Source organism: Argopecten irradians, chromosome 12 (genome assembly GCF_041381155.1).
Source record: "Argopecten irradians isolate NY chromosome 12, Ai_NY, whole genome shotgun sequence".
Classification (NCBI taxonomy): Eukaryota; Metazoa; Mollusca; class Bivalvia; order Pectinida; family Pectinidae; genus Argopecten; species Argopecten irradians.
In genome coordinates, this window is record NC_091145.1 from 1,105,848 (window position 1) to 1,132,574 (window position 26,727).

At 36.0% G+C, this 26,727-nt stretch overlaps 1 protein-coding gene across 1 annotated transcript in view; it reads right to left on the minus strand.

Annotated features, from left to right (window-relative positions):
• Positions 1-18,860, minus strand: part of LOC138336014 (serine--tRNA ligase, cytoplasmic-like) — a 38,824-nt gene extending 19,964 nt beyond the window's left edge. The window contains 6 exon segments of the mRNA XM_069285275.1: positions 935-1,090; positions 4,411-4,551; positions 4,921-5,079; positions 8,792-8,875; positions 9,468-9,538; positions 18,655-18,860. Of these exon segments, the coding sequence (XP_069141376.1) occupies positions 935-1,090; positions 4,411-4,551; positions 4,921-5,079; positions 8,792-8,875; positions 9,468-9,538; positions 18,655-18,790 (747 nt within the window). The 5' untranslated portion in view covers positions 18,791-18,860.
• Between the last annotated feature and the right edge of the window lie 7,867 nt (positions 18,861-26,727).

The following is a 26,727-nucleotide window of genomic DNA, read 5'->3' on the forward strand; positions in this document are numbered from 1 at the left end:
ACTGTTAATCTAGGGGTTTGACAGATAAAACTCTATCACTGTTAACCTAGGGGTTGACAGAGAAATCTCTAACACTGTTAACCTAGGGGTTGACAGAGAAATCTCTATCACTGTTAACCTAGGGGTTGACAGAGAAATCTCTATCACTGTTAACCTAGGGGTTGACAGAGAAATCTCTAACACTGTTAACCTAGGGGTTGACAGAGAAATCTCTATCACTGATAACCTAGGCTAGGGGTTGACAGAGAAATCTCTAACACTGATAACCTAGGGGTTGACAGAGAAATCTCTATCACTGTTAACCTATGGGTTTGACAGATAAAACTCTATCACTGTTAACCTAGGGGTTGACAGAGAAATCTCTATCACTGTTAACCTAGGGGTTGACAGAGAAATCTCTATCACTGTTAACCTAGGGGTTGACAGAGAAATCTCTATCACTGTTAACCTAGGGGTTGACAGAGAAATCTCTATCACGGTTACCCTAGGGTTTGACACAGAAATCTCTATCACTGTTAACCTAGGGGTTGACACAGAAATCTCTATCACTGTTAACCTAGGGGTTGATAGAGAAATCTCTAACACTGTTAACCTAGTGGTTGACAGAGAAATCTCTATCACTGTTAACCTAGGGGTTGACAGAGAAATCTCTATCACTGTTAACCTAGGAGTTGACAGAGAAATCTCTAACACTGTTACCCTAGGGGTTGACAGAGAAATCTTTAACACTGTAAACCTAGGTGTTGACAGAGAAATATCTAACAGTTATAAATGTTGACAAATAAGTGAATGGTAAAAATTATAAACTTTTTTGATTGCAAAACAAGTTATACAACTTATACAAATTACTTTTAATGGCCTGAAGATGAGCACGCGAGGAGTTGGATAGTGAATGGTTGATAGGAGATAGTGACAACATAGTCAGGTAGTATACCTTGTAGAGCTCGTCATCAAATTGTGATAGCTGGGCCACTTCCTGCATCACTTCCTTTCTCATGAAGAATGGTGTGTATAACGGTGTGTAGTTCCGCGTGTGGAGCAGACTCATGGCAAGGTTGATCAGAGCTTGTTCCAAAAACACCAAAGGCCCCTGTCAAACAATGGACAGCAATCTCACTCTAACACAATGTCAAACCACAGTTTAAAGAAATCAGCTCAATAAATTTCATTCTCTACCGTTTATGTATAAGAACTTTCTGAAAATCTTGTTTTGACTTCTTTAACCACATCATAACAATAAGATTATATTTATTATAATTATATAATAAATCAATCCATTTATCACTATTCGGCCCATTTTTGATAATAATTATCTTAAATTTATATATTTCTTTTTTGTAATATATTAATTGATAATTTATATATTGATCTACTGTAAGATAGAATCCCCACCCCATGCTTTCACTCACCTTTAAATAGTAGCCACACCCTCCAGCTTTCACTCACCTTTCGATAGTGGCACGCCCTCCAGCTGTCACTCACCTTTAGATAGTAGCCACACCCTACAGCTGGCACTCACCTTTAGATAGTAGCCACGCCCTCCAGCTGTCACTCACCTTTAGATAGTAGCCACACCTTCCACCTGTCACTAACATTTAGATAGTAGCCACACCCTCCAGCTGTAACTCACCTTTAGATAGTAGCCACACCCTACAGCTGGCACTCACCTTTAGATAGTAGCCACGCCCTCCAGCTGTCACTCACCTTTAGATAGTAGCCACACCCTACAGCTGGCACTCACCTTTAGATATAGGCCACACCCTCCAGCTGTCACTCACCTTTAGATAGTAGCCACACCTTCCACCTGTCACTAACATTTAGATAGTAGCCACACCCTCCAGCTGTCACTCACCTTTAGATAGTAGCCACACCCTCCAGCTGTCACTCACCTTTAGATAGTAGCCACGCCCTCCAGCTGTCACTCACCTTTAGATAGTAGCCACGCCCTCCAGCTGTCACTCACCTTTAGATAGTAGCCACACCCTCCAGCTGTCACTCACCTTTAGATAGTAGCCACGCCCTCCAGCTGTCACTCACCTTTAGATAGTAACCACACCCTCAAGCTGTCACTGCCTTTAGATAGTAGCCATGCCCTCCAGCTGTCACTCACCTTTAGATAGTAACCACACCCTCCAGCTGTCACTCACTTTTAGATAGTAGCCATACCCTCCGCCTATCACTCACTTTTAGATAGTAACCACACCCTCCACCTGTCACTTACCTTTAGATAGTAACCATACCCTCTACCTGTCACTCACTTTTAGATAGTAACCACACCCTCCACCTGTCACTCACCTTTAGATAGTAGCCACGCCCTCCACCTGTCACTCACCTTTAGATAGTAGCCACGCCCTCCAGCTGTCACTCACCTTTAGATAGTAACCACACCCTCCACCTGTCACTCACCTTTAGATAGTAGCCACGCCCTCCACCTGTCACTCACCTTTAGATAGTAGCCACGCCCTCCAGCTGTCACTCACCTTTAGATAGTAGCCATACCCTCCACCTGTCACTCACCTTTAGATAGTAACCACACCCTCCACCTGTCACTCACCTTTAGATAGTAGCCACGCCCTCCACCTGTCACTCACCTTTAGATAGTAGCCACGCCCTCCACCTGTCACTCACCTTTAGATAGTAGCCATACCCTCCACCTGTCACTCACCTTTAGATAGTAACCACACCCTCCACCTCAGGGGTGTACAATTCCACTAGCCCGACGTCCGGGGCTAGTGAATTTCAGGTCAGGGCTAGTGGCTTCACGATCATTACTAGCCCGTGGGCTAGTGGAAATTTCCTGATAAAAATCTATGTTTACATTGAAATTTAGTTGTAAATCAGCAGTTTAGCCTTTTATTGCTGTTCAGAATTCTACTAGCAGAAAATTTGTGGTCAAAACTGAAGCGAAAATATCATGAATGTAGTTTTACAACCTCAGATGGTTCCCAAACGTAAATAACATTTTTCATCTAGGTGCATCAAACGCTTTGTTATGTAATTGGTGAAAGTTAAGCGCTTGAGTGACCCAGATGGCCATGTGTTTGCCGATGTTGTTGACAGACAGGGAACGGGAAAATCTAGATTTCTAGACTCTAGATAAAAATTAATTATGAAGTGACTGTTATATTATTTAGCATCACTATCATTTTAGTGTTATAAATTTGAGTATATGAGGGTTGGATTCAGAAAGTACTACTGCTGTGAGATGGATAGAGGATCGTTTTGAAGTATGAAATAATGGTAATTTTTAGTCCTGTGCACTTGCAGATCTATACATATATAGGTATGCTTAGTTAATTGACACAAATAAATTCACTAAATGTTTTTCAAAATAACTTAAATAGAATTGAAATCTTGTAAATGAAAATTAGCAGTGCAATTTAATAATCATTTACAAAATATTTTATTGTAAATTGTCAAATTGAATTTGTGTACAGTTCTTGGAAATAATTTATATGAAATTATGGAATTGGCAACATATTTTATTCAAATCTCATGCAAATGTTACTAGATAAAATGGAGTTTTTTTTTTAATATTCATAAAAATCATGGAAAATAAGTAAGATCAGTAAAAAGTAATCTTACTTCAAGATTTTGTTACAAAAATTTCATGAACTGTACTATTTACTAAATTCTAATAAGTTCATCTTACATATAAAATGAAAACAGCAGATATTTAATACTGATTGTATTCATGTTATGTTTCCTTGCTAAGCTTTTATATCAAAGTTAAACTTTAATAGATATACTGATTATGTTTTCTTTCTTTACATCTAATGATAGTTTTAAAGCAAATATTTGAGTGATATAAGAACTATAATTTCAAATCTGAAATATTTTGCATGCGATGGCATTGTTGCATTATCAATATCGACTCAATAATGTTTTCACTATTATATGAATACCTGGTTCCTGTGAAACAATCTGTGTGATATCTTTATTAGCAGATATGGTATTTAACACACTGTTTAGACATGTATTTGTTCTGTACAGGTTTGTACAAAATCCAGATAGAGTAAAATGTGCATATGAAAATGAACGAAAAATAGGGCTAGTAGAATTCTGATCAGGGCTAGTGAAAAATTGTTGCTACTAGCCCTTGGGCTAGTGCAAAATTTTTGGAATTGTACACCCCTGCACCTGTCACTCACCTTTAGATAGTAGCCACACCCTCCACCTGTCACTCACCTTTAGATAGTAGCCACGACCTCCACCTGTCACTCACCTTTAGATAGTAATCACACCCTCCACCTGTCACTCACCTTTAGATAGTAGCCACGCCCTCCACCTGTCACTCACCTTTAGATAGTAGCCACACCCTCCAGCTGTCACTCACCTTTAGATAGTAGCCACACCCTCCAGCTGTCACTCACCTTTAGATAGTAGCCACACCCTCCAGCTGTCACTCACCTTTAGATAGTAGCCACGCCCTCCAGCTGTCACTGCTCCACGATCATTATCAACTCCATCAACCATTACCACAAGATCTACATGGGAGTATTTTTTTCTTGTTTCACAATCACCAAAAGTGCGCACTACTTCATTTTCATCCTAAACAAATAGAAAAGCTGTAGGTAATGGATATATAGAATGCTGGATTTCAATTACTGGTTGTGAATTAATCCTGGGTAATTATATTTATTATATTTACATATTTTAACATTGAAATTATTCCGACTTAATTTGCTAAACCGGAATTTCTTTCACAAGTGATCGAAACACAATGTAATAATTAATATATAATGCATCTCAAAGGGAAGAAAGCATTATATTGTGATTAACTACTATGTTATATTGAGTATGAAAAGATTTCATAGCCAAATTTTAACCAAGTTTTTTCATCCACAACATACATTTTGGTCCCCTAATAAAAACCATTTTCATTTAAATACAGTGAATATTTAACTGCCATGTACCTACCTCATCATTACTGACAATGACACTGGAATGGAGGTGGTTACCCATCTCCTTCAAAGCCTCATTCCTCTGGCTCTCGCTGTTCAGTAGACCAGCATCGTTCGCCTTGATACTGTCATCTATTAGGATCCGCACTTGTTTGATTTGAGTGACTGTGAGAGCCTACAAACATATAACTTAGTTACTAGAATGTATTACCCATAAACAACCCTGTTGGGTGTGTGATGTTACTAGAATGTATTACCCATAAACAACCCTGTTGGGTGTATGTGTGATGTTACTAGATTGTATTACCCATAGGACAGCCCTGTTGGGTGTGTGATGTTACTAGAATGTATTACACACAGGACAGCCCTGTTGGGTGTGTGATGTTACTAGAATGTATTACCCATAGGACAGCCCTGTTGGGTGTATGTGTGATGTTACTAGAATGTATTACCCATAAACAACCCTGTTGGGTGTGTGATGTTACTAGAATGTATTACCCATAGGACAGCCCTGTTGGGTGTATGTGTGATGTTACTAGAATGTATTACACACAGGACAGCCCTGTTGGGTGTGTGATGTTACTAGAATGTATTACCCATAGGACAGCCCTGTTGGGTGTGTGATGTTACTAGAATGTATTACCCATAGGACAGCCCTGTTGGGTGTATGTGTGATGTTACTAGAATGTATTACCCATAGGACAGCCCTGTTGGGTGTGTGATGTTACTAGAATGTATTACACACAGGACAGCCCTGTTGGGTGTGTGATGTTACTAGAATGTATTACCCATAGGACAGCCCTGTTGGGTGTGTGTGATGTTACTAGAATGTATTACCCATAGGACAGCCCTGTTGGGTGTATGTGTGATGTTACTAGAATGTATTACACACAGGACAGCCCTGTTGGGGTGTGTGATGTTACTAGAATGTATTACCCATAGGACAGCCCTGTTGGGTGTATGTGTGATGTTACTAGAATGTATTACCCATAGGACAGCCCTGTTGGGTGTGTGATGTTACTAGAATGTATTACCCATAGGACAGCCCTGTTGGGTGTGTGATGTTACTAGAATGTATTACCCATAGGACAGCCCTGTTGGGTGGTGTGTGATGTTACTAGAAAGTATTACCCATAGGACAGTATTACAGGACAGCCCTGTTGGGTGTATGTGTGATGTTACTAGAATGTATTACCCATAGGACAGCCCTGTTGGGTGTATGTGTGATGTTACTAGAATGTATTACCCATAGGACAGCCCTGTTGGGTGTATGTGTGATGTTACTAGAATGTATTACCCATAGGACAGCCCTGTTGGGTGTATGTGTGATGTTACTAGAATGTATTACCCATAGGACAGCCTGTTGTGTATGTGTGATGTTACTAGATGTATTACCCATAGGACAGCCTGTTGGGTGTATGTGTGATGTTACTAGAATGTATTACCCATAGGACAGCCCTGTTGGGTGTATGTGTGATGTTACTAGAATGTATTACCCATAGGACAGCCCTGTTGGGTGTATGTGTGATGTTACTAATGTATTACCCATAGGACAGCCCTGTTGGGTGTATGTGTGATGTTACTAGAATGTATTACCCATAGGACAGCCCTTGTTGGGTGTATGTGTGATGTTACTAGAATGTATTACCCATAGGACAGCCCTGTTGGGTGTGTGTGATGTTACTAGAATGTATTACCCATAGGACAGCCCTGTTGGGTGTATGTGTGATGTTACTAGAATGTATTACACACAGGACAGCCCTGTTGGGTGTGTGATGTTACTAGAAGTATTACCCATAGGACAGCCTGTTGGGTGTGTGATGTTACTAGAAGTATTACCCATAGGACAGCCCTGTTGGTGTGTGTGATGTTACTAGAATGTATTACCCATAGGACCCTGTTGGGGTGTGTGATGTTACTAGAATGTATTACACACAGGACAGCCCTGTTGGGTGTGTGATGTTACTAGAATGTATTACCCATAGGACAGCCCTGTTGGGTGTGTGATGTTACTAGAATGTATTACCCATAGGACAGCCCTGTTGGGTTGTGATGTTACTAGAATGTATTACTGAATATACACAGGACAGCCCTGTTGGGTGTGTGATGTTACTAGAATGTATTACCCATAGGACAGCCCTGTTGGGTGTGTGATGTTACTAGAATGTATTACCCATAGGACAGCCCTGTTGGGTGTGTGTGATGTTACTAGAATGTATTACCCAGGACAGCCCTGTTGGGTGTGTGATTACTAGAAGTATTACCATAGGACAGCCCTGTTGGGTGTATGTGTGATGTTACTAGAATGTATTACCCATAGGACAGCCCTGTTGGGTGTATGTGTGATGTTACTAGAAGTATTACCCATAGGACAGCCCTGTTGGGTATGTGTGATGTTACTAGAATGTATTACCCATAGGACAGCCCTGTTGGGTGTATGTGTGATGTTTACTAGAATGTATTACCCATAGGACAGCCCTGTTGGGTGTATGTGTGATGTTACTAGAATGTATTTACAGCCCTGTTGGTTATGTGTGATGTTACTAGTGTATTACCACAGGACAGCCCTGTTGGGTGTATGTGTGATGTTACTAGAATGTATTACCCATAGGACAGCCCTGTTGGGTGTGTGATGTTACTAGAATGTATTACCCATAGGACAGCCCTGTTGGGTGTATGTGTGATGTTACTAGAATGTATTACCCATAGGACAGCCCTGTTGGGTGTGTGATGTTACTAGAATGTATTACCCATAGGACAGCCCTGTTGGGTGTGTGATGTTACTAGAATGTATTACCCATAGGACAGCCCTGTTGGGTGTGTGATGTTACTAGAATGTATTACCCATAGGACAGCCCTGTTGGGTGTGTGATGTTACTAGAATGTATTACCCATAGGACAGCCCTGTTGGGTGTGTGATGTTACTAGAATGTATTACCCATAGGACAGCCCTGTTGGGTGTGTGATGTTACTAGAATGTATTACCCATAGGACAGCCCTGTTGGGTGTATGTGTGATGTTACTAGAATGTATTACCCATAGGACAGCCCTGTTGGGTGGTGTGATGTTACTAGAATGTATTACCCATAGGACAGCCCTGTTGGGTGTGTGATGTTACTAGAATGTATTACCCACAGGACAGCCCTGTTGGGGTGTGTGATGTTACTAGAATGTATTACACATAGGACAGCCCTGTTGGGTGTGTGATGTTACTAGAATGTATTACCCATAGGACAGCCCTGTTGGGTGTGTGATGTTACTAGAATGTATTACCCATAGGACAGCCCTGTTGGGTGTGTGATGTTACTAGAATGTATTACACATAGGACAGCCCTGTTGGGTGTGTGATGTTACTAGAATGTATTACACATAGGACAGCCCTGTTGGGTGTGTGATGTTACTAGAATGTATTACACATAGGACAGCCCTGTTGGGTGTGTGATGTTACTAGAATGTATTACCCATAGGACAGCCCTGTTGGGTGTGTGATGTTACTAGAATGTATTACCCATAGGACAGCCCTGTTGGGTGTGTGATGTTACTAGAATGTATTACCCACAGGACAGCCCTGTTGGGTGTGTGATGTTACTAGAATGTATTACCCACAGGACAGCCCTGTTGGGTGTGTGATGTTACTAGAATGTATTACCCACAGGACAGCCCTGTTGGGTGTGTGATGTTACTAGAATGTATTACCCACAGGACAGTCCTGTTGGGTGTGTGATGTTACTAGAATGTATTACCCACAGGACAGCTCTGTTGGGTGTGTGACGTTACTAGAATGTATTACCCATAAACAACCCTGTTGGGTGTGTTACACTAGCTATAGTCCACACCAGTGTAATATATATATAGGCCCCCAGAAACAACAGAACGCAGCCACTTACAGCCATTTGTTCGGGTTTGAGGTTGTCTATGTCAGTCTTAATCTCCTCTGGTAGTGTAGTATCGGTTCCTTCGTGCTCCTTTTTCTGTCAAAATATTAAATGGCAATTCATTTAATCAGCTCAATAATCTTATATTCAGTTCTTTATATTTTTATATGTAATATTATGATTTTGTATATTTTCTATAATGTCACCTTTTAATGCCATCCATACATATATACTAGTCTGTACAGTTCAGATATAGACATAAGTCAAATCAACATGACCAATACGCCAAACAATGTAGGGGGCCTTACATTTCCTAAAATGGTCTTCTGACAAAATTTTAATTTACAAAGGACGAAAAGACAACGTAAATGATAGAATTTTTCATCCAAATTGTCTTTAATTTTCACAATATTAAAAACAAAAATAATGGTCTTCTAAATTTTGCATAATACCTCACTATATCGTCAATATCATTATGTATTAATTTATGTATTGTTTCACTGTATTGCTAAGAGCTAAAACAATACAATACATGTTTATATTAGCAATACACTGAAACAATACATAATACACAATGAATGATATTGACAATGTTGGATGATTGTATGTGTACAGTTGTATTAATAAGTTTGTGTTGTAAAACCTAGATCAAAATGAAATAAAAAAAAAAGAAAACTTTTGTACCAACCTTCATTTTTTCTCCTATAGCTTTACTGCACATTTTCTTTTGTTTGTTTAGAAGGTCTGCTCTGTATCTCACTGTAGAAAACAAATCAGGCATTCATATATTCATGTTTCATTTGCTTACCTTGATTAAGGTCCCTTTAAATCTTGATGAGTTGATGAGACTGACAGTGGATTTCTCTTTTGATAAAATCACGATCAGTCAACAACCATTATAGAGAGAAACATTAAGTACATTTATATTAAATAATTATTTAAGGATTTCTAGGAATTAATCTTGCTTTAGTCAATTTCATGGTGTGATCAATGGCATTGCTCTTGAAACAATATGCAGTACTAGGGTCCAATGGGAAACTAGCAATGCATTCCTGTAAGATTCCTTCAATATGTACAACTAGGGCCCATTGGGAGCCTATACATATAACAAGAGGCCCAGAGGGCCTGTATCGCTCACCTGGTTTAGTGGTTTGTAATGCCAAGTAATGTTCTGAATACAGGTTCATTGTTTCTTTTCTGAAGGAATTTTAATATTAACCTCTAAATCCCCTATTAGGCCCCACCCCTCCTGCCCCCAGGGGGTCAGAGCCAAAATTTATACAAGTTCTGTTCCCCTTCCCCCAAGGATGTTTGTGGCCAAATTTGGTCACAATCCAAGCAAAACTCTAGGACAAGTAGCGATTTATAGGATTTACCTCTATTTCCCCTATTGGGCCCCACCCGTCCTGCCCCTGGGGGGGCCAGAGCCAAAACTTATACAAGTTCTGTTCCCCTTCCCCCAAGGATGTTTGTGGCCAAATTTGGTTACAATCCATACAGAACTCTATGACTAGTAGCGATTTAAAGAATTTACCTTCTATTTCCCCTATTGGGCCTCGCCCCTCCTGCCCCCCGGGACCAGAGCCAAAATTTATACAAACTCAGTTCTTATTCTCCCAAGGATGTTTCTGGCCAAATTTGGTTACATTCCATGCGGAACTCTGTGACTAGTAGCGATTTAAAGGATTTACCTCTATTTCCCCTATTGGGCCCCGCCCCTCCAGCCCCCGGGGGGCCAGAGCCAAAATTTATACAAGTTCTGTTCCCCTTCCCCCAAGGATGTTTGTGGCCAAATTTGGTTCCAATCCCTGCAGAACTCTATGACTAGTAGCGATTTAAAGGATTTACCTCTATTTCCCCTATTGGGCCCCGCCCCTCCTGCCCCCGGGGGGTCAGAGCCAAAATTTATACAAGTTCTGTTCCCCTTCCCCCAAGGATGTTTGTGGCCAAATTTGGTTACATTTCATTCAGAAATCTATGACTAGTAGCGATTTAAAGGATTTACCTTTATTTCCCCTATTGGGCCTCGCCCCTCCTGCCCCCGGTGGGTCAGAGCCAAAATTTATACAAGTTCTGTTCCCCCTCCCCCAAGGATGTTTGTGGCCAAATTTGGTTACAATCCATGCAGAACTCTAGGACAAGTAGCGATTTATAGGAATGTTGACGGACGGACGGACGGACGGACGACGGACGGACGACGGACGCCGCGCCATGACATAAGCTGACCGGCCCTTCGGGCCAGGTGAGCTAAAAATTATGGAACAGATCCCTTCTGTACTTTCCGAGAACTACCAATAACATACTTGATTTATCAAAATCGAAAACTTACAACTTATTGTAACGACCGAAGAAAAAGTTGTGTTAACAACAAATTCCTATAAAGCCAAAATGAATGTATGATTTTAACAGCGAAGAGCCAAATACGAAAAAGGTATATTGGAATACAATTAGAATTAATAATAGAATGGTACTTGATGTTCCTCGCTTGAGAGTGAACTGTTTTCATCTAAGGTTTGAATTTAAAGCGAAATATGTAAATAGTTCTTTATAACTGGAGATAGATATAGATGTATAATATATATAACTGAACGTGCTATTTGATTATTGGTGTGTCAGGAGAGTGTACATCACCACAAGTCGGAGAGGCGTGGTTTTAATTGTGACGTCATGTTTGTGTGTAAGTGCTTTCCTAAACGTTAGATATCTGATGGTTGTGTCCGAGACATCCTTATTTTTACATGTGTCCACATCACTGTACAATCACCATGTTGTCATCATTTAAACCCAAAATTAAAAGATGCTTTAAGCTGTTGGTTCAACAAAAAAGGCGTAGTCTTTACGTTTATACACATCATCCTCCAATCCCACTGAAAAGATTTTTTTAACAGAATTTCTATACTTTTAATTATTTTTAAAATATATTTTTATAGAAATCAGAACTCGTTCCTTTGTACAGCGTTTTGATTTGACAGTAGGGCGATTGATTTCCTATGGTAGAAGTACGTGTGATGACAACGTACGGTGTATAATTTTGCAATTAGAAAAAAAAAGTCATCTGACCCGTTGGGATATTTTACTCTGGTCATTTTTCATTGATTTAGTGTAAACTGTATTGCCAAGATTGAAAGTTTTGTTTTACTTTTGAATGCATGTTATCAGCCGTTTGTAAGTTTTAGTGAATGTTATACATGCACGGTAATATATGTGTAAACGTGGAATAACTTGTACAAGCTTCTGTGTTTGTGGAATTAAAACTCCTTCAGTTTTAATATCTATTGTGAAAAGCCAAATGTCTATTTACATCTACAGAATATTGTCATTATTTTGAGAGTTGAAAAACCGGAATGTTCGAAACGTTGGAGCGAAATAACTATTGGCAACCTATTGCTACAATGAAACATATTGCTGTCCATGCCAGCTGATACCATATATAATTTTGATCATTGTGTATGCATTGTTGTTGATCATTGTATCAAGTAGTTAAGGTGCTTTTTCTGTGACATAAAAACATCGATTGATTTAGCTGTGTAGTACACCACCATTCCTTTTAATTATATTGGTGTTTAGTGTATTTTGTTAAATAAAATTTATTCCACAAAAAAAAAAAAAAAAATTGAAAATGGCTGCCTGTCGACCATCTTGTGAACTGATAATTCTCAAAATGCAATATGTATAACTATATATAAATATAGTCGCCATTTGCATGACAATATCAAAAAGGATTCAATCAAAGTACTGAAAGTACTGCTGCGGTAAAACTTCTGGATGATAGGAGTTGATTCGAGTGTTAAAGATTGATAAGTCAATGGTTATATTATCAGTATAACTGCAAATTGGAAAACGATCCAAAGAAAACAGGACTTAAACTAAGGCTGAAAAACTAATACAAATAATTGTTTTTTATTTGGTCGTAATAATTTATCACATTGATTTATTTTCTCGCATTTTGTACAGGTCCAGTTATTCTAAATACACATAATGCATTTCAGTGCAGAACCTTCAATCAAAGAGGAAGTATTTATGTTGTCAAGTTTATATAAAGAAAAGTTTCAGCATTATGGTGACTTGTAATGTCAAATTAAATTGATTTTTTTTTGTTAAAAACTAAACAAGCATTCTTCAGATATCAAGAAAAAACTTACTGGTTATAATCTCATATAATGTTTAAGCAATACCGTACACGTATTTGACCTTTAATGACTAATATGAATGACATCAAGGATTTCCTTTTTAACAAAAATGCATCTAGCAAGTTTAAGAACACCATACTATCTATAACTACAAAAATTAATGGTTGTCAGACCGTGTAACATATATAACTAACGTATATTGTCATAAAGGATGACTTTCATGCTTCATAACTTCACTAATACTACTTTGGCAACATATCAGGGAGAAAGAGAGGGAAAGAGGGAAAAAAATCTCTGTCAGCTATCAGCTGTTTACCGGTATATGCTTTATCAAGTTTCAAGTACATGAATGTATATAAATTAACTATAAAACTAAATAACCTGAGTTAATTAACTAAACGACATGTAAATGGCACGAAGAATGTTTTTTGTCAAAACATGTTAATATTTTTTCTCTATGTCTATCAAGTTTGTAGTACATTACAACATATATTCTAACAAACGGTAACGGCACGAGTTACCTAAATGACAGATATTGTCATCAGTGTCCTTTTCTAACTACTACAATTTGTAAATATCTTCTTATTAAACATTATGGAAAGTTGTTCAGCAAAATTTGGAGCAAGGATAGGTCCAAAATTCGGATCGCAAATTCACTCAGAAATTTTACTTTGACATGATAATTTACTTTGAAATTTGACTATTGGTTCCAAAACTGTTTTCATAAGGCTTGAACATGATAATTTACTTTGAAATATGAATATTGGTAGAAAAACTGTTCTTATAAGGCTTGGTTCAAGAAAAAACATAATTGTAGTATATGATTTAATGAAGGATAGTGACACGCTTACTTTTTACTGTTTTGATGGATTGATACAAATCTATCAGATTAGTACTAAATTTGTGGAATATCACGGTTTTATTATCTGCTATCAGAGAATACCTGAATTAGGCTGACTCTGAAATATGTCAAATTTGTTTCCTACTTACATTAAATATTTCATATTGATCTGTACAATGTAATGAAAAAATAACATACTCCTACCGGGAAGAGAAGATGGGAAGACTTAATTAGTTCAGTCGAATCATTTGAATTGGGTTGATATTTCTAAAATTTCCTTTACAGTAACGAAAATTATAAGCTTCAGTGGTTTCAATATATATTATAGCAGATTCACTCAGCAATTTTACTTTGACATGATAATCTACTCTTAAAAACATTGTGTTACAAATTATATAAGTACATTTGCCTAGTACAGAATAGTACGTACATGTATTACAATTTCATTTATATTTTAAACACCTCCGAATTTTTTCATTTAATTTGCATAAACAACCAAACGATAAGATTTCGTTATAAAATGACACTTAATCCTCTAAACAATAGAACAGCCAACTCTAGATCACTGCTTATTGTTTTGATGTGTGGTCATGAACAATGTATCACACCTTCACGCTTGGCTGCACACTGCTACCGATACGAAGAGATGTATATATGGGGTGGTTATCTATCCTTTAATCTTTGAAATATTTTTCTCGAAAACCCAGCTCCCTACCGCTCCGAACCGCTGTAAATGAAAATGTGTATGAGCAAGGGACGTCAGAAACATTATATAACATGTGTTGAGAATATGTATAACAGTATTTACATTAAAACCTATCTATTAAAACCACCCAGTGGTCTGAGTAAAAGTGGTCTTAATAGCGAGGTGGTCTTAATTCTGAGGTGGACCAGGTTTCTTCTATGATCATGACGATCAAGAACAGAAACTCTGTATCCTAGCTGACCGGTACATAATATATGTACTGTATTTTTGTTTCAAAATTGAAATTTTATGAAAAATGCAATATACATGTATATATAAATGTATATTATATATATATATTTTTTTAATTTTTTGTTCAATTTTTTGCATTTAACACATTTACAAATACATGGGACATCAACATAAACTTGACATGACATATACATTACATTTATATAAAAAAAAACATAAGAAACATAACATAGCATGCTGAGTATGTACATGTACGTGTGGGGAAAAAACCAGTTTGATATATTTTGGTTAAGATAAATTTGCAAATTACTATATTTGATCAATTATTTTTGTCGGCCATTAGAATCTTAATCATATCATATTTTAATGCATGCGTATCTAATCAAAACCAATAATTTACAAATATTTTTTAAAGTTTGATAAATTAGGGACATATAATGACTATACCATTTATTACTAGAGCATAGACATATTTTTTTCATTAAATAAAGTTAATGGTGTGTGCTTATTTAAATCTTAAACTGAATTTCACTGAAGTAATTGTTGACAATCTAAATGAAAATACTTTTTCTAGACATTACTTTCTATTATGTTTTAATTATATTTCAAATACATATCGTTAGTTTAATCAGAGATTTAGATAGTTATTAAATTATCTATGTCTCTGGTTTAATTATCACATAGTATCACCTGAGGTAAATGAGAATCTATGTGTTTTAAAATTAGTATTGATCTGTGTAAATTATTATTAATATTTACGTAAATCGATTTTAATTATCCCGCCATGTGCAATGATTGGTCAAATAATAACTTACGATCACAATCGGTAAAGTGTTTGAAAGACTACTGTGCAATAGTCAAGCGTACTTTTAACTAATGCAAAACACCGATTGTTTAGCGCAACAAAATAGATGACACACGTACGGTACTTCATAAATATCTGAAATAAGATCAATATATCTCATGCATTAAAGAATTTTAATTCCATTGGCGTTACACGTATGAGAAAGAACTGCCTAAATCGTTCGATCTCGCCACCAGGGCTATCGAAAGAACGTTGCATTACTTGTGGTTTCGATCACGTCAACTGCCAGTCACAAGTATGCAAATGATGGCGATTAACACTCTCCTAGTACAGGTAGATAATCTGATAATTAGGTCGACGGAAACAAAAGACTGACTGACTGATGTACCTGCGGGTAGTTGTTCACGGGTTGCTGCGTGCGGGAAGGTGAGGCACAGCGAGGTGTGAAGTCACATGTGCCTGTGGTCATAATCAAAGGGTCAATTAGTGTTAATTTAGTGGTCGTTGGGACTATGAAAATTGGTCGTAAAACGGAATAGTGGTGTGATTGTATTTCTGAAGAGAAAAAAAGTCGGAACTGAAAATAAGTGGCCGTAATAGTGGGATGTTCGTAATTTAGTGTATATGCTATACATGTCTATGTTTGGAATAAACTTTTGGAAAATAAAAATAAAATAAAACAAAAATAAATATAAAGACAAAATAAAAGAATATTTTCAAGCATGGTGAATTAACAACAAATAAAAATATGAAATAAAAAAAATAAAAATAATCTGCCGACGATAAGGGTTGAACCCGGGCCGTCTGCATAGAAAGCTCAGGACTTACCACAACACCACTTGTATCTGCTGATCATCTTGTGAATATCATTAAGTTAATAATGAAATGCAGTTCACTATATTTTCGTATTTTCTTCGCAATCCACTTAAAATGATATTGATGCTGTTGAATAAGTTTACAGAATGATTCTAAACTAGTTTATATTGTATCTGAGTGCAAATGACAACTACATATACCACAAATGTGTGGTTATTCAGTTTATTCTTCACGACACCAGCCGGGGGGGTAAAAAGCTAGTTCCGGAATTGCGATCCCAATACTGGTAAAACCAAGTTTTACCGTATCAAAAAGGATTCAATGACTATTCTTTTGTATATGTCAAATGTAGTTGAATCCAGTCAAACAAGCACTCCTAGTACATGCTATAAACACTAGTAAACATAATTGCATGGTTATTTGGTGACAGAAATATATAATGAATCCTGCGGACTTACAGTACTAAACAGAAATGTACAATTTTTTTTCATAATTTGCCAAAATTTACAAACAATACAACAATCTACGAGTCAACAATAACATCTATGATGATATCTCACTTTCATGTATGTTCTGATTGGATTAAACTTGATACAATGACATTGAATAAGTTAGATATATCCCCAGAATTGAGAGGTGAGGGAAATAACCCCAGGGAAATAACCCCTCAGGGAAGTAACCTCAGGTAAATAACCCCTTGGAAGCTCCGCCTGTGACCGGAAGTGGACGTCATCTGCAACGTCAACCAACAATGGCAAGGCCGTTGCTTATTTTTTTGTAGTCCAACGAATGAAGCAATGTTGTTGGGAACTATCTTTATGAGTTCAATTTTCTTAAACCAGATTTTTTAGATATAGCCTGTTGATGGTTTTTAATATAACAAATTCATTGATTTATTTTAATTTTGTTTGGTATGATAAAACAATTATGTCCCTATGTGACGGGATACATCTAGAATTGTCTCCCTCAAAAGAGTTATTTTCTCGAGGGCGAAACCACAGTAGGCCATAATTGTATAAGGTTAAGACGGATGCATAGACAGTCTTTAGCAAATGTTAAATGTTCAAGTACACATAAGAAGTGAGATATCGGCATACAAAAAATCACTAGTTTAAAGAGGGTCTTAAACCTTTTAACAAGGATTTATAAGTGAGAAGGATATTTGTCCCTGTATCTTTACACTACTTAAAACCTGATGCAAGATGCCTATGAACTGGGAATAAAAACCATTTTCCTCGCAGACTCAAAATTCTGACTGATCACCTGTTTATGGTCAGCTACCTACTGCTCTTGAAAAGCCGGGGATTGTAGTACAAATCTGGCGACAGCAATTATGATAATTATACATGTTGGTTTGGGGTCAAATATGCCTTTACAGTTAAAAGAAAACGTTTGGCACTCACTTTAATACATGTCACATCCCAACAAATCACATTAACGATGCTATGTCCCTAGTTATGCTCGAGACGTCCAAGAATCAGAGTTTCAGTAGACCAAAAGTTAATTTTAACATCCAATCAGAATCGCGGAATTTCACCGGAAATCGATCCCAGCTGTCTGATTGGGTGTTAAAATTAACTTTCAGTCTTCAAAGATAGCAACCCAAACATTGATTCTAGGACGTCTCGAACATAACTAATTATAAGGACATAGCATCATTAATGTGATGAGTTGTGATGTGACATGTGTTAAAGTGAGAGCCAAAATGTTTTCTTTTAACTATCAAGACCTCTTTGGCCCCAATTAAACCTACAGAAGTCCTAAAATCGCTGTCGCCAGATTTGTACTACAATCCCCGGCTTTTCAAGTCAGTAGGTAGCTGACCATAAACAGGCGATCAGTTAGAATTTTGAGCCTGTGATTATGGTCAGTTTTAGCGGACTAGTGCCCAACCTGATCTATATGTCCTTGCTTTAACTATTGCATCATTGTCATTGTCGGTGTAACATCTAATAACTACAAATTTCTTTTTGACATTTAGCTTTCAGCGATTTCGTGAAAGTATGCACTATTCACAAGTGTGAGTTCTCATACCGTAAGTGTAGTTTCATGTTCCTCTTAGAACCTATGTATCTGCTATATCATATAGCATATATGTCATATATGTCCACTTTTTGCGACGGATTGCATCATCATAAAAGGTGATTGGATTGGATTTTAATAAGAACTACAAGGCATTAACTATTTCATTCCAGACAAAATGCCACAAAAATTTAACTATTGTGAATAATATTTGGTGTTAGTTTTCGGTCAACAACCTTATCATATTCGCCAAACATCAGACAGCTGCTCCATAGAGTCCCAAGAATAATATCACCAGCTGATTGAGTGATTCCGTTTACTTACTTTTCCTCCATTGTGTGTCGAATTCTATCACTTTATCGACTAACGTAACATCCTTAAATCTTTTCGCCTGGTTTTCCCGGATCTTATCCGGATCACCTCCTTTATCGGAACGAAATAATTCAATGTCCAACACCATTTTGGCTGTCAACCCGGCGAGTTCTCAACGTGGAGTCAGTGACCTGCTTGTACTCATGCGCAACCGGAACCGGAATAATCCCAGGAAATCTCATCTGTGTAGACTTTAGTTAGTGGATTTATCTGCTATCGACTAAAAACCCAACTTTATCGACTATATGTTCCTGATTACTGTGTTAAATCTAATAAACGTTGAAAGGTATGCAGAAGTTTGATATTGTCAGAGATTTAAATAGTAATTACTATTTAAATCTTTGATATTGTTGAATTGATTTATGAACATGTGATGGTGCTTGAAAGAATGAAAGCCAGACAGAATACAAAAATCAGTATTATAACAATCATTTTAATAACTGAAAGAATAAGCGCATTTTGATAAAAAAGTAGGTTTATTAAATTATTATTAATTGAAACAAAACCACACGGGGTCAAGTAGACTGGAACATTATGTAGACTTTACTGAACTGATTAGTTTATACAGATACAGAGGCTGTCCCAGCATGCTATCAATTGAATTGAATTCTATAATGGACCCCTGGGATTAAAGAAAATACTAAATTATAACTTTCTTAAGCCAGTGCTTACAGGTTCCTCAATCGGTTGACACAATAAAATGCAATTTCTATTGCGGTCTTTTAACGTCTATGGACGGTTTTTCATATTTCCAATGCTTTGCAACGCACCAGGTTCCATGAAGCAAATGCACACGTACATGATGTATACACATTTGACAGGGGCTGGGCTTAAAACTATTTCGCACATCTTGCCGTTTTGAAAACTATATTCGATGCATACAAAATTAAACATTTTATGAAGGACTTAATCTGCTTATGTTTATTATATATGTCCTTGCTATTATTATGCCCATCAATATATCCAAGGATTTCCTTGATACATCATTTTTAATTAAAAAAAAAAAAATTTAAAAAAAATGCTGATCAAAATGTCTCTTGGAACACTGAAAATCTTACTTCACCTAAGGTTCATCACTTTAAGTGTTCTTACAAGAATTTCATCTACGTCCTTGGTTCGAACTATCCAAAGTAAGATTTATTAGATAAAAAGTCAATGTTTAAACTATATATCAATAACAAGAAAAAAAGTTTTTACTGGGAAAATGCTGACTTGAACGAGCCATTGATGAGACATAACCAGTATGTGGTTTACCGTAACAATTAACCTGTACGCAGTTAATTTGCTACGCACTTAATTTGCTTTTATAACTTCTATTAAACGTCCTAATTTATAAATTAAATTGTATGATAATATGTATTGATACATTTTACTTTATATGTATCAATTCAAATAAACATTACCGTGCGAATGGTTTCTAGTAATTAGGGCGGTTTTATGTTGCAATAAATATTACATGTATGTTTCTGATCGCAATAAATGTTTCTATCTGTCACAGTCCATACAGAATGCAGAATAAATAGATCTTTTCTCATATCTCAGTACCATATTATCTAGTTTGTCTGTTGTCTGAATGTAGTGGGCATATTACCTGGACACGATGTCCACCTGTAGTGGACACCGTGTTCACACGTAGTACACTCCGTGTCTATATAGCTACCTGTAGTCTAAATCTTGTGCACTCCGTGTCTACCTGTAGTCTAAACCTCTTGCACTCCGTGTCCACTCGTAGTTCACACCGTGTGCACAATGTGTAACCTTTAATAGTCTACTACCAACTGTAGGTATACCTTACCTGTGACGCCTGACTGATTAGCATCTCATGCAAGCTCCTGTTACATAACAAACGCTTCGGTGAAAAATAGATGCAAACATATATTTATGAAATTCAATATGTTTCCAAACTTTGGAAATGAAACAACGATCCGCGGGGGATTTCCCCCATAATGTTACAAAACACACGTGTTTTTTTTGTTTTTTTTTGTAGTAAAAACCAGACACATAGATAATTTACTATCAAAATATCTGTAAAAAACGTAGTACAAACAATAAGTCACGTGCTTATACCTCATTCATGCCATTGGCCGAAATATGGAATTGGCCCAGTATTACGGGTAACTAGCTAGTGATCACGTGATTGTGTGTTTACTTCCACATATATAGTGATTTTTCTGACCTGTTATTTAATATAGATTTAATTTGGCCTTTTGAAGAAGATCTTATTTTCTTTGTGTTCTGTTTATCTATTCTGAAACCAAAAGCAGGTAAATATAAATTTAAAAAATTTAACATTGTTTATAAGATTGCATCTGGTACTATTGCTAATAGAATAAAAACCGTTCTTAATAAATTAATAAGTGATGATCAAACTGGTTTTATTTCTGGGCGTTATATTGGAGTAAATACTAGATTAATATATGATATTATGCATTATACTGAGGAAAATGACATACCAGGCATGCTTTTGATGATTGATTTTGAGAAGGCCTTTGATTCGGTGTCGTGGCTATTTATAGAAAAAGTTCTTCTTTTATTTGGTTTCGGAAATAGTATTATAAACTGGTTTAAAACTCTACATTGTAATGTACAATCTGCTATTAATCAGGGTGGAAATATCTCTTCTTTCTTTGGTATTGGGAGGGGCTGCCGTCAGGGGGATCCTATCGCACCATATTTGTTTATTCTTTGTGCTGAAATTCTAGCTATAAAAACTGCGAAATAATAAAGATATAAAAGGAGTAAATGTTGAAAATTGTCCTATTTTGTTATCTCAGTATGCAGATGATACTTCACTTATACTCGACGGTTCGGAGAAATCTCTAAAAGAATCAATTATGGAACTTAATAGATTTGCAAAAATTTCTGGACTTAAAATGAATGTTGATAAAACGCAAGTGATTTGGATTGGTAGCAAGAAATATAGTGAAGACTCTTTTTTACCAGAACTTAAATTACAGTGGGGGAAGGAAAAATTCGAATTGCTAGGTATTGTTTTTAGTGTAAATCTCCATGAAATGCCAAAACTTAACTTTGACAAAAAACTAATCAGACTAAAATCTTTGTTAAAAGTATGGAATAAAAGGATGCGGATCTTTTAACACCTCACAAGGAAAAATTTCACATTTATCTTAACACCCCTAACTTTTTCTCCACAAATCAATCAATGCCTTTTTATATTTCATCACCAATCCAGATCAATAAATTTATAAGCTATCTTAATTCATTATTACATTTGATCTATTTATCCGGCATATTGGGAAAACCTGACAAAATTAAAGAAGGCAGACCAAACACACAAAATAATTATGCAAATGGGAAGGGGAGTGAAAATGGATAAAATACCAATTGCTTTTATTAATTCTCTTAAACTTTCATGGGTATGAAGGACTTTATCTGACTAACGAGAAATGGCAGACAACAAGTCTTAAATAATATCTTTTAACAATATTGGACTCATTCTTTCAAATTGTTTGGTTCGGAATATATAAAGATGTGTGAAAATAAATGTAAAAATAAATTCTGGAGTGATGTTTTTAAATCGTGGTATATGTTAAGCTCAAAATATAACGAGAAAATCTGTCAGGAAAACATTTTGATGGCTCCTATTTGGTATAACAGTGATATTAAGGTGGATAGGAAGATAATCTTCTATAAAAACTATTATCAGAAAGGTGTGTGTATCATAAATGACATTGTTAAGAGTGTAGAAGGAAGTTTATTTTACACATATCAAGAATTTATTCAGATTTACCAAGTTAACACAAATTTTTTACAGTACCAAGGTCTTGTTTCAGCTACCAAAAAACTAATTTCTTCATATGATTTACAAAGAAAACAAATTCATTATCCATATATGCCTATTAATCTGCAACTCTTTCTCAAAGATAGAAAAGGATCAAAACTGTTTTATAACTTTTTAAACAAGTCCGATATAATACCGTCCGGTCCTAGAAAATGGAATGCAATTTTTTAACAATATAGATCATGAAACTTGGTGTGTAAAATATATAAAATTCCATTTAATAAAAGTTACAACAAATGCTAAACTACAGTGGTTCCCAATATAGATTAATCCATTATATCTTTGGCAACAAATTCATTTTGGTTTAAAATCAGAGTAGTTTATCTCCTCCTCTTTGTGTACTCTGCAATACTGAGGGCCTGAAACTATTACAACACCTGTTATGGAGTGTGACGAAGTGCAAGGATTACTTGAAAAGTTTTGACACATTAGTTACAAGCTCTCTTAATTCCCTTTTTCTGTTAATAAAAAATCCTTTCTTTTTGGACTCTTGCAATGAAAATTATCCTCCATAGTAATAGAGTGGACAATGAAATAAACATAAATTATTAAAGCAATACATTTACAGAATGAGATGTTTACACAACTCATTAAGCATCAACGCTCTTATCAACACAATTAAAGACCATTATACAATTCAAAAATATATTTCAAATAGTAAAGATGAAAAAGTAAAACTTAAATTTGAAAATGAATGGAGAAAATGGGAAAAACTAATCAAGTTATAATTGCACTTTGTCACACATTTACTTTATTAAACTTTTTAAATCCATATTTATAATTTGTTTATTTTATTTCATTTTATCCCCCCCCCCCCTTCCCCTTTCCCTGCACAAAGCCGAAATAGCTTTTTTTTCCTTTTTTTTTTTTTTTTTTTTGATTAAAGATTTTTTATACAGTTATAATTGTTCCTCCGTCTCCATCCTACCTAGACTCTTAACTTTTTTTTTTCTTTTTTCTTTCTTTTCATTTTCCTTTTTCTTTCTTTATAACTCTATCACTTTTTCTTTTTCTTCTAATCCTGTCTTTGATTCCTTTCCTTAATATTCAGTACAATATAATTTTTCCCCTCATCTCCAAACTCCTAATTCGTATAATTTTTTCTACGTATGTACTAGAAATTTAAGTTTTGTATTTGTATGTATGTGAATGTATATGCATGTGTTAAATATATGAGTGTATGTTTTTTACGTAAGTATGTATGTGTTTGAGAGTCTATTGAGTGTATTTGTATATTTAATTGTACTGAATGAAAATCACGAATAAAAAGATAATTATAAAAAAAAAAAAAAAAAAAAAAAAAAAAAAAAAAAAAAAAATATATAAATTTAAAATTCTACGAATTTAGCCGGGAGTAGACGGTTAGACCGATTGAGTTGGTCAATTCGCATTATATCATTTATGGGTAAAAAGTTGAAATGACAGTTTTATGACTCATTTCAGACCATTATTTGTAGTAAAACAGTATATATGTGCAAGGCAAAATGATATGCATGCAATATTAATAACATTTTGGAGTACAAATATTTTCAAATAAATCATTTTTTCCGAAAAAAATGGCAAGCAAACTATCACTATATTTGGAAGTAAACACACAATCACGTGATCATTAGTTACCCATAATACAATTCTGTATTTCGGCCAATGGCATGAATGAGGTATAAGCACGTGACTTGTTTACTACGTTAGTACATGTACTATAAAATACATTGTAGATCCAAAGCTATATTTATGAAATTCAATGTGACTTTGGAGGTAAAAGCACGTTCCAGGAGGATTATCAGTCATCCCAAAGGTTGAACCAGAGATTTAAATAGTAGTTAAATCATGTAGATTTCTACGTCTCTGGTTGAACCAATATTATATTTTGTACGTGGCCATCTAGACCGTTATAAAAATCCATTATGCCTTTATATAAGTGTAGCGGGGGATGTAAATATTTTTGTATATATATGGACAGAGTTAAGCTAGTTTCCCAATGTGTATTGTGTAAATGTGTTTGTGATCTTTGTAGGCTCTATCATTTGTGTGTCCGTGTGTCCTCGTAGTAAAGGGGCATTACTCCAATAGGACTGTTGTGTGCGAGTACCAAGACTAAGAGTAACCTCCCTTGAAACAGTACACTGAAAGAAATATCGCCCTATTATTCGAGTCCTATAGAGCAATGAGAAACTAGAATTAAAATGTTGGAATTGAATTCCGTGTGAACCTGCATGATATCCCAAAATTAAACATTGATAAGTAATCAATTAGCTGATGGTGTTAATTAAGACATGGAATTCGAATACCAACGCATCGAAAAAATCCAGGTCAAAACTGTACTGTTATTTTTCCTATATTCTACTCATTCTCTCGTAATATTTGCATAATTTTCCGTTATTTCAATCGCCATATAAGGAAATGACGTCACTAAGAGGCGCACAAATGTAATGATACAATAAAAAAACAGTAGAACATTTTGATGTAAATATTATGAGATAAAAGAGTGGGCAAGCAATTTTCTAAAACTATGCGAAATTTGGTTAAAATCCATCTGTAGACGAAATTAGAAAAATTCCAAGAAAAAGAGTAAACGTTCTTTATATCTTGTGCATTGGTGATTCACCTGAAAACGGAAAATATAGTTGAAGTTTACGGTAATGATGACCGTTGATTAGTAGATACTAAATACTTAGCATTGAATAAAGAATGTGAACCACTAAATACAGACAGTACCTAAGCGACAACAAGCTACTCTGGCCACTTGACCCTTCTCCTTACTGTTGCTGAATTATAATCGGTCATTGGCCACAGCCCATCGCATCTTTAGACAATACATGTGTGACCAAGACATATCAACAAGAATTATGTGCGTCGTTTTGATCTATCAAAGTCACTTCGCTTCTTTGCACTACTTCTCTGACCATGGGACCTAAAATGGTCTCCATGTGATATATCGGTACTTCATTAAATATACAAAAATTTTCGTTTTCATGTTCTCCATTTCACGTTTTGTTTCTTCCCAAATATATGTTATAATGAAGCACAATCAAATTTTCTCAAATCAAATTTAAAGAATATTAATTTTTATTTAATTATTTTTTTATATTTTATAAGAAGCTGAACGAGAATAAAATTGATTTATACATTTTCCAGACATCGATCTCAACTAATCCATAATACATACAATTTTGTACCTTATACTGATAACTGAAGATCGTTTGATACCAAAGGTGTGTGATGTAACTCAACTGCATTTCCCACGAATGGCAATCTCGCAACGCGGCACATGTACATTATTGTCAGGGGAAATCAGATAGAAGTGCTCAGATTGAAACAAAGCAAGGGGTACACGGTACCATCATGTTATATGGTTCACGTGTCTGTCTCCCGCTGTCACCGACCCAGGTGCCAGTCTATTTTTATAACCTGTTTGTCAACACTTACCTGACTATACATAATGATTACGATACCGGTAAGCTATATAACCCCCTATCCCCGGCGACCGGGATTGTATAAATATAGCTACGAGCACAGGGACTTGTCACGATTTTCCAAGTATGGTCTTTATAAGGATTGATTGATTGATTGATAGGGTTATCGTACTTGTTCTGTTTTGTTCATATACCTGCGTCTGTTGATCGTCGTTTCATTCCGGCTTTAGAACTAATGTTGAAGCCTTTTGAATTTTAATGGTGTGGATCAGGTATCAGCATTGTCGACCTGAGAGCGATGGGAACCTGTTCAAAGGTTGACATTATTTTGAAAACATGACTAAAATGACCAATCAAATTAGGACATTGCCAAGGGATTCTACGTACTATTTCAAAAAATGTCTCTTAAAAGATTACTGTGTTTATATGTCTTAGCAAGATAATTAATTCATTATTATTTTGAGTTACACAACAATGTGCCGATGGTGTGAAGCCGGTATGTTCAGATCGAGCAGGGTTGCATAATGATATGACGACACAATTATCACAATTATCATTTCTAAATGCAGGTTACTTTAAATCGAAAAATTTCCATGGTAAGAACGCTTTAAAATCATTGAAATACATCGTAAAACTCATCTCAGTCATTCTAAATCGTAATATTTTTTCCAGGGGAGACCCCCGGACCCCCCAAACACCAAAATCTCGCGCCTTCGGGCGCTCGCAAATTCATCAAAATGCATCGTAAAACTCATCTTGGCCATTCTAAATCGTAATATTTTTTCCCGTGGGAGACCCACAAACCCCCCC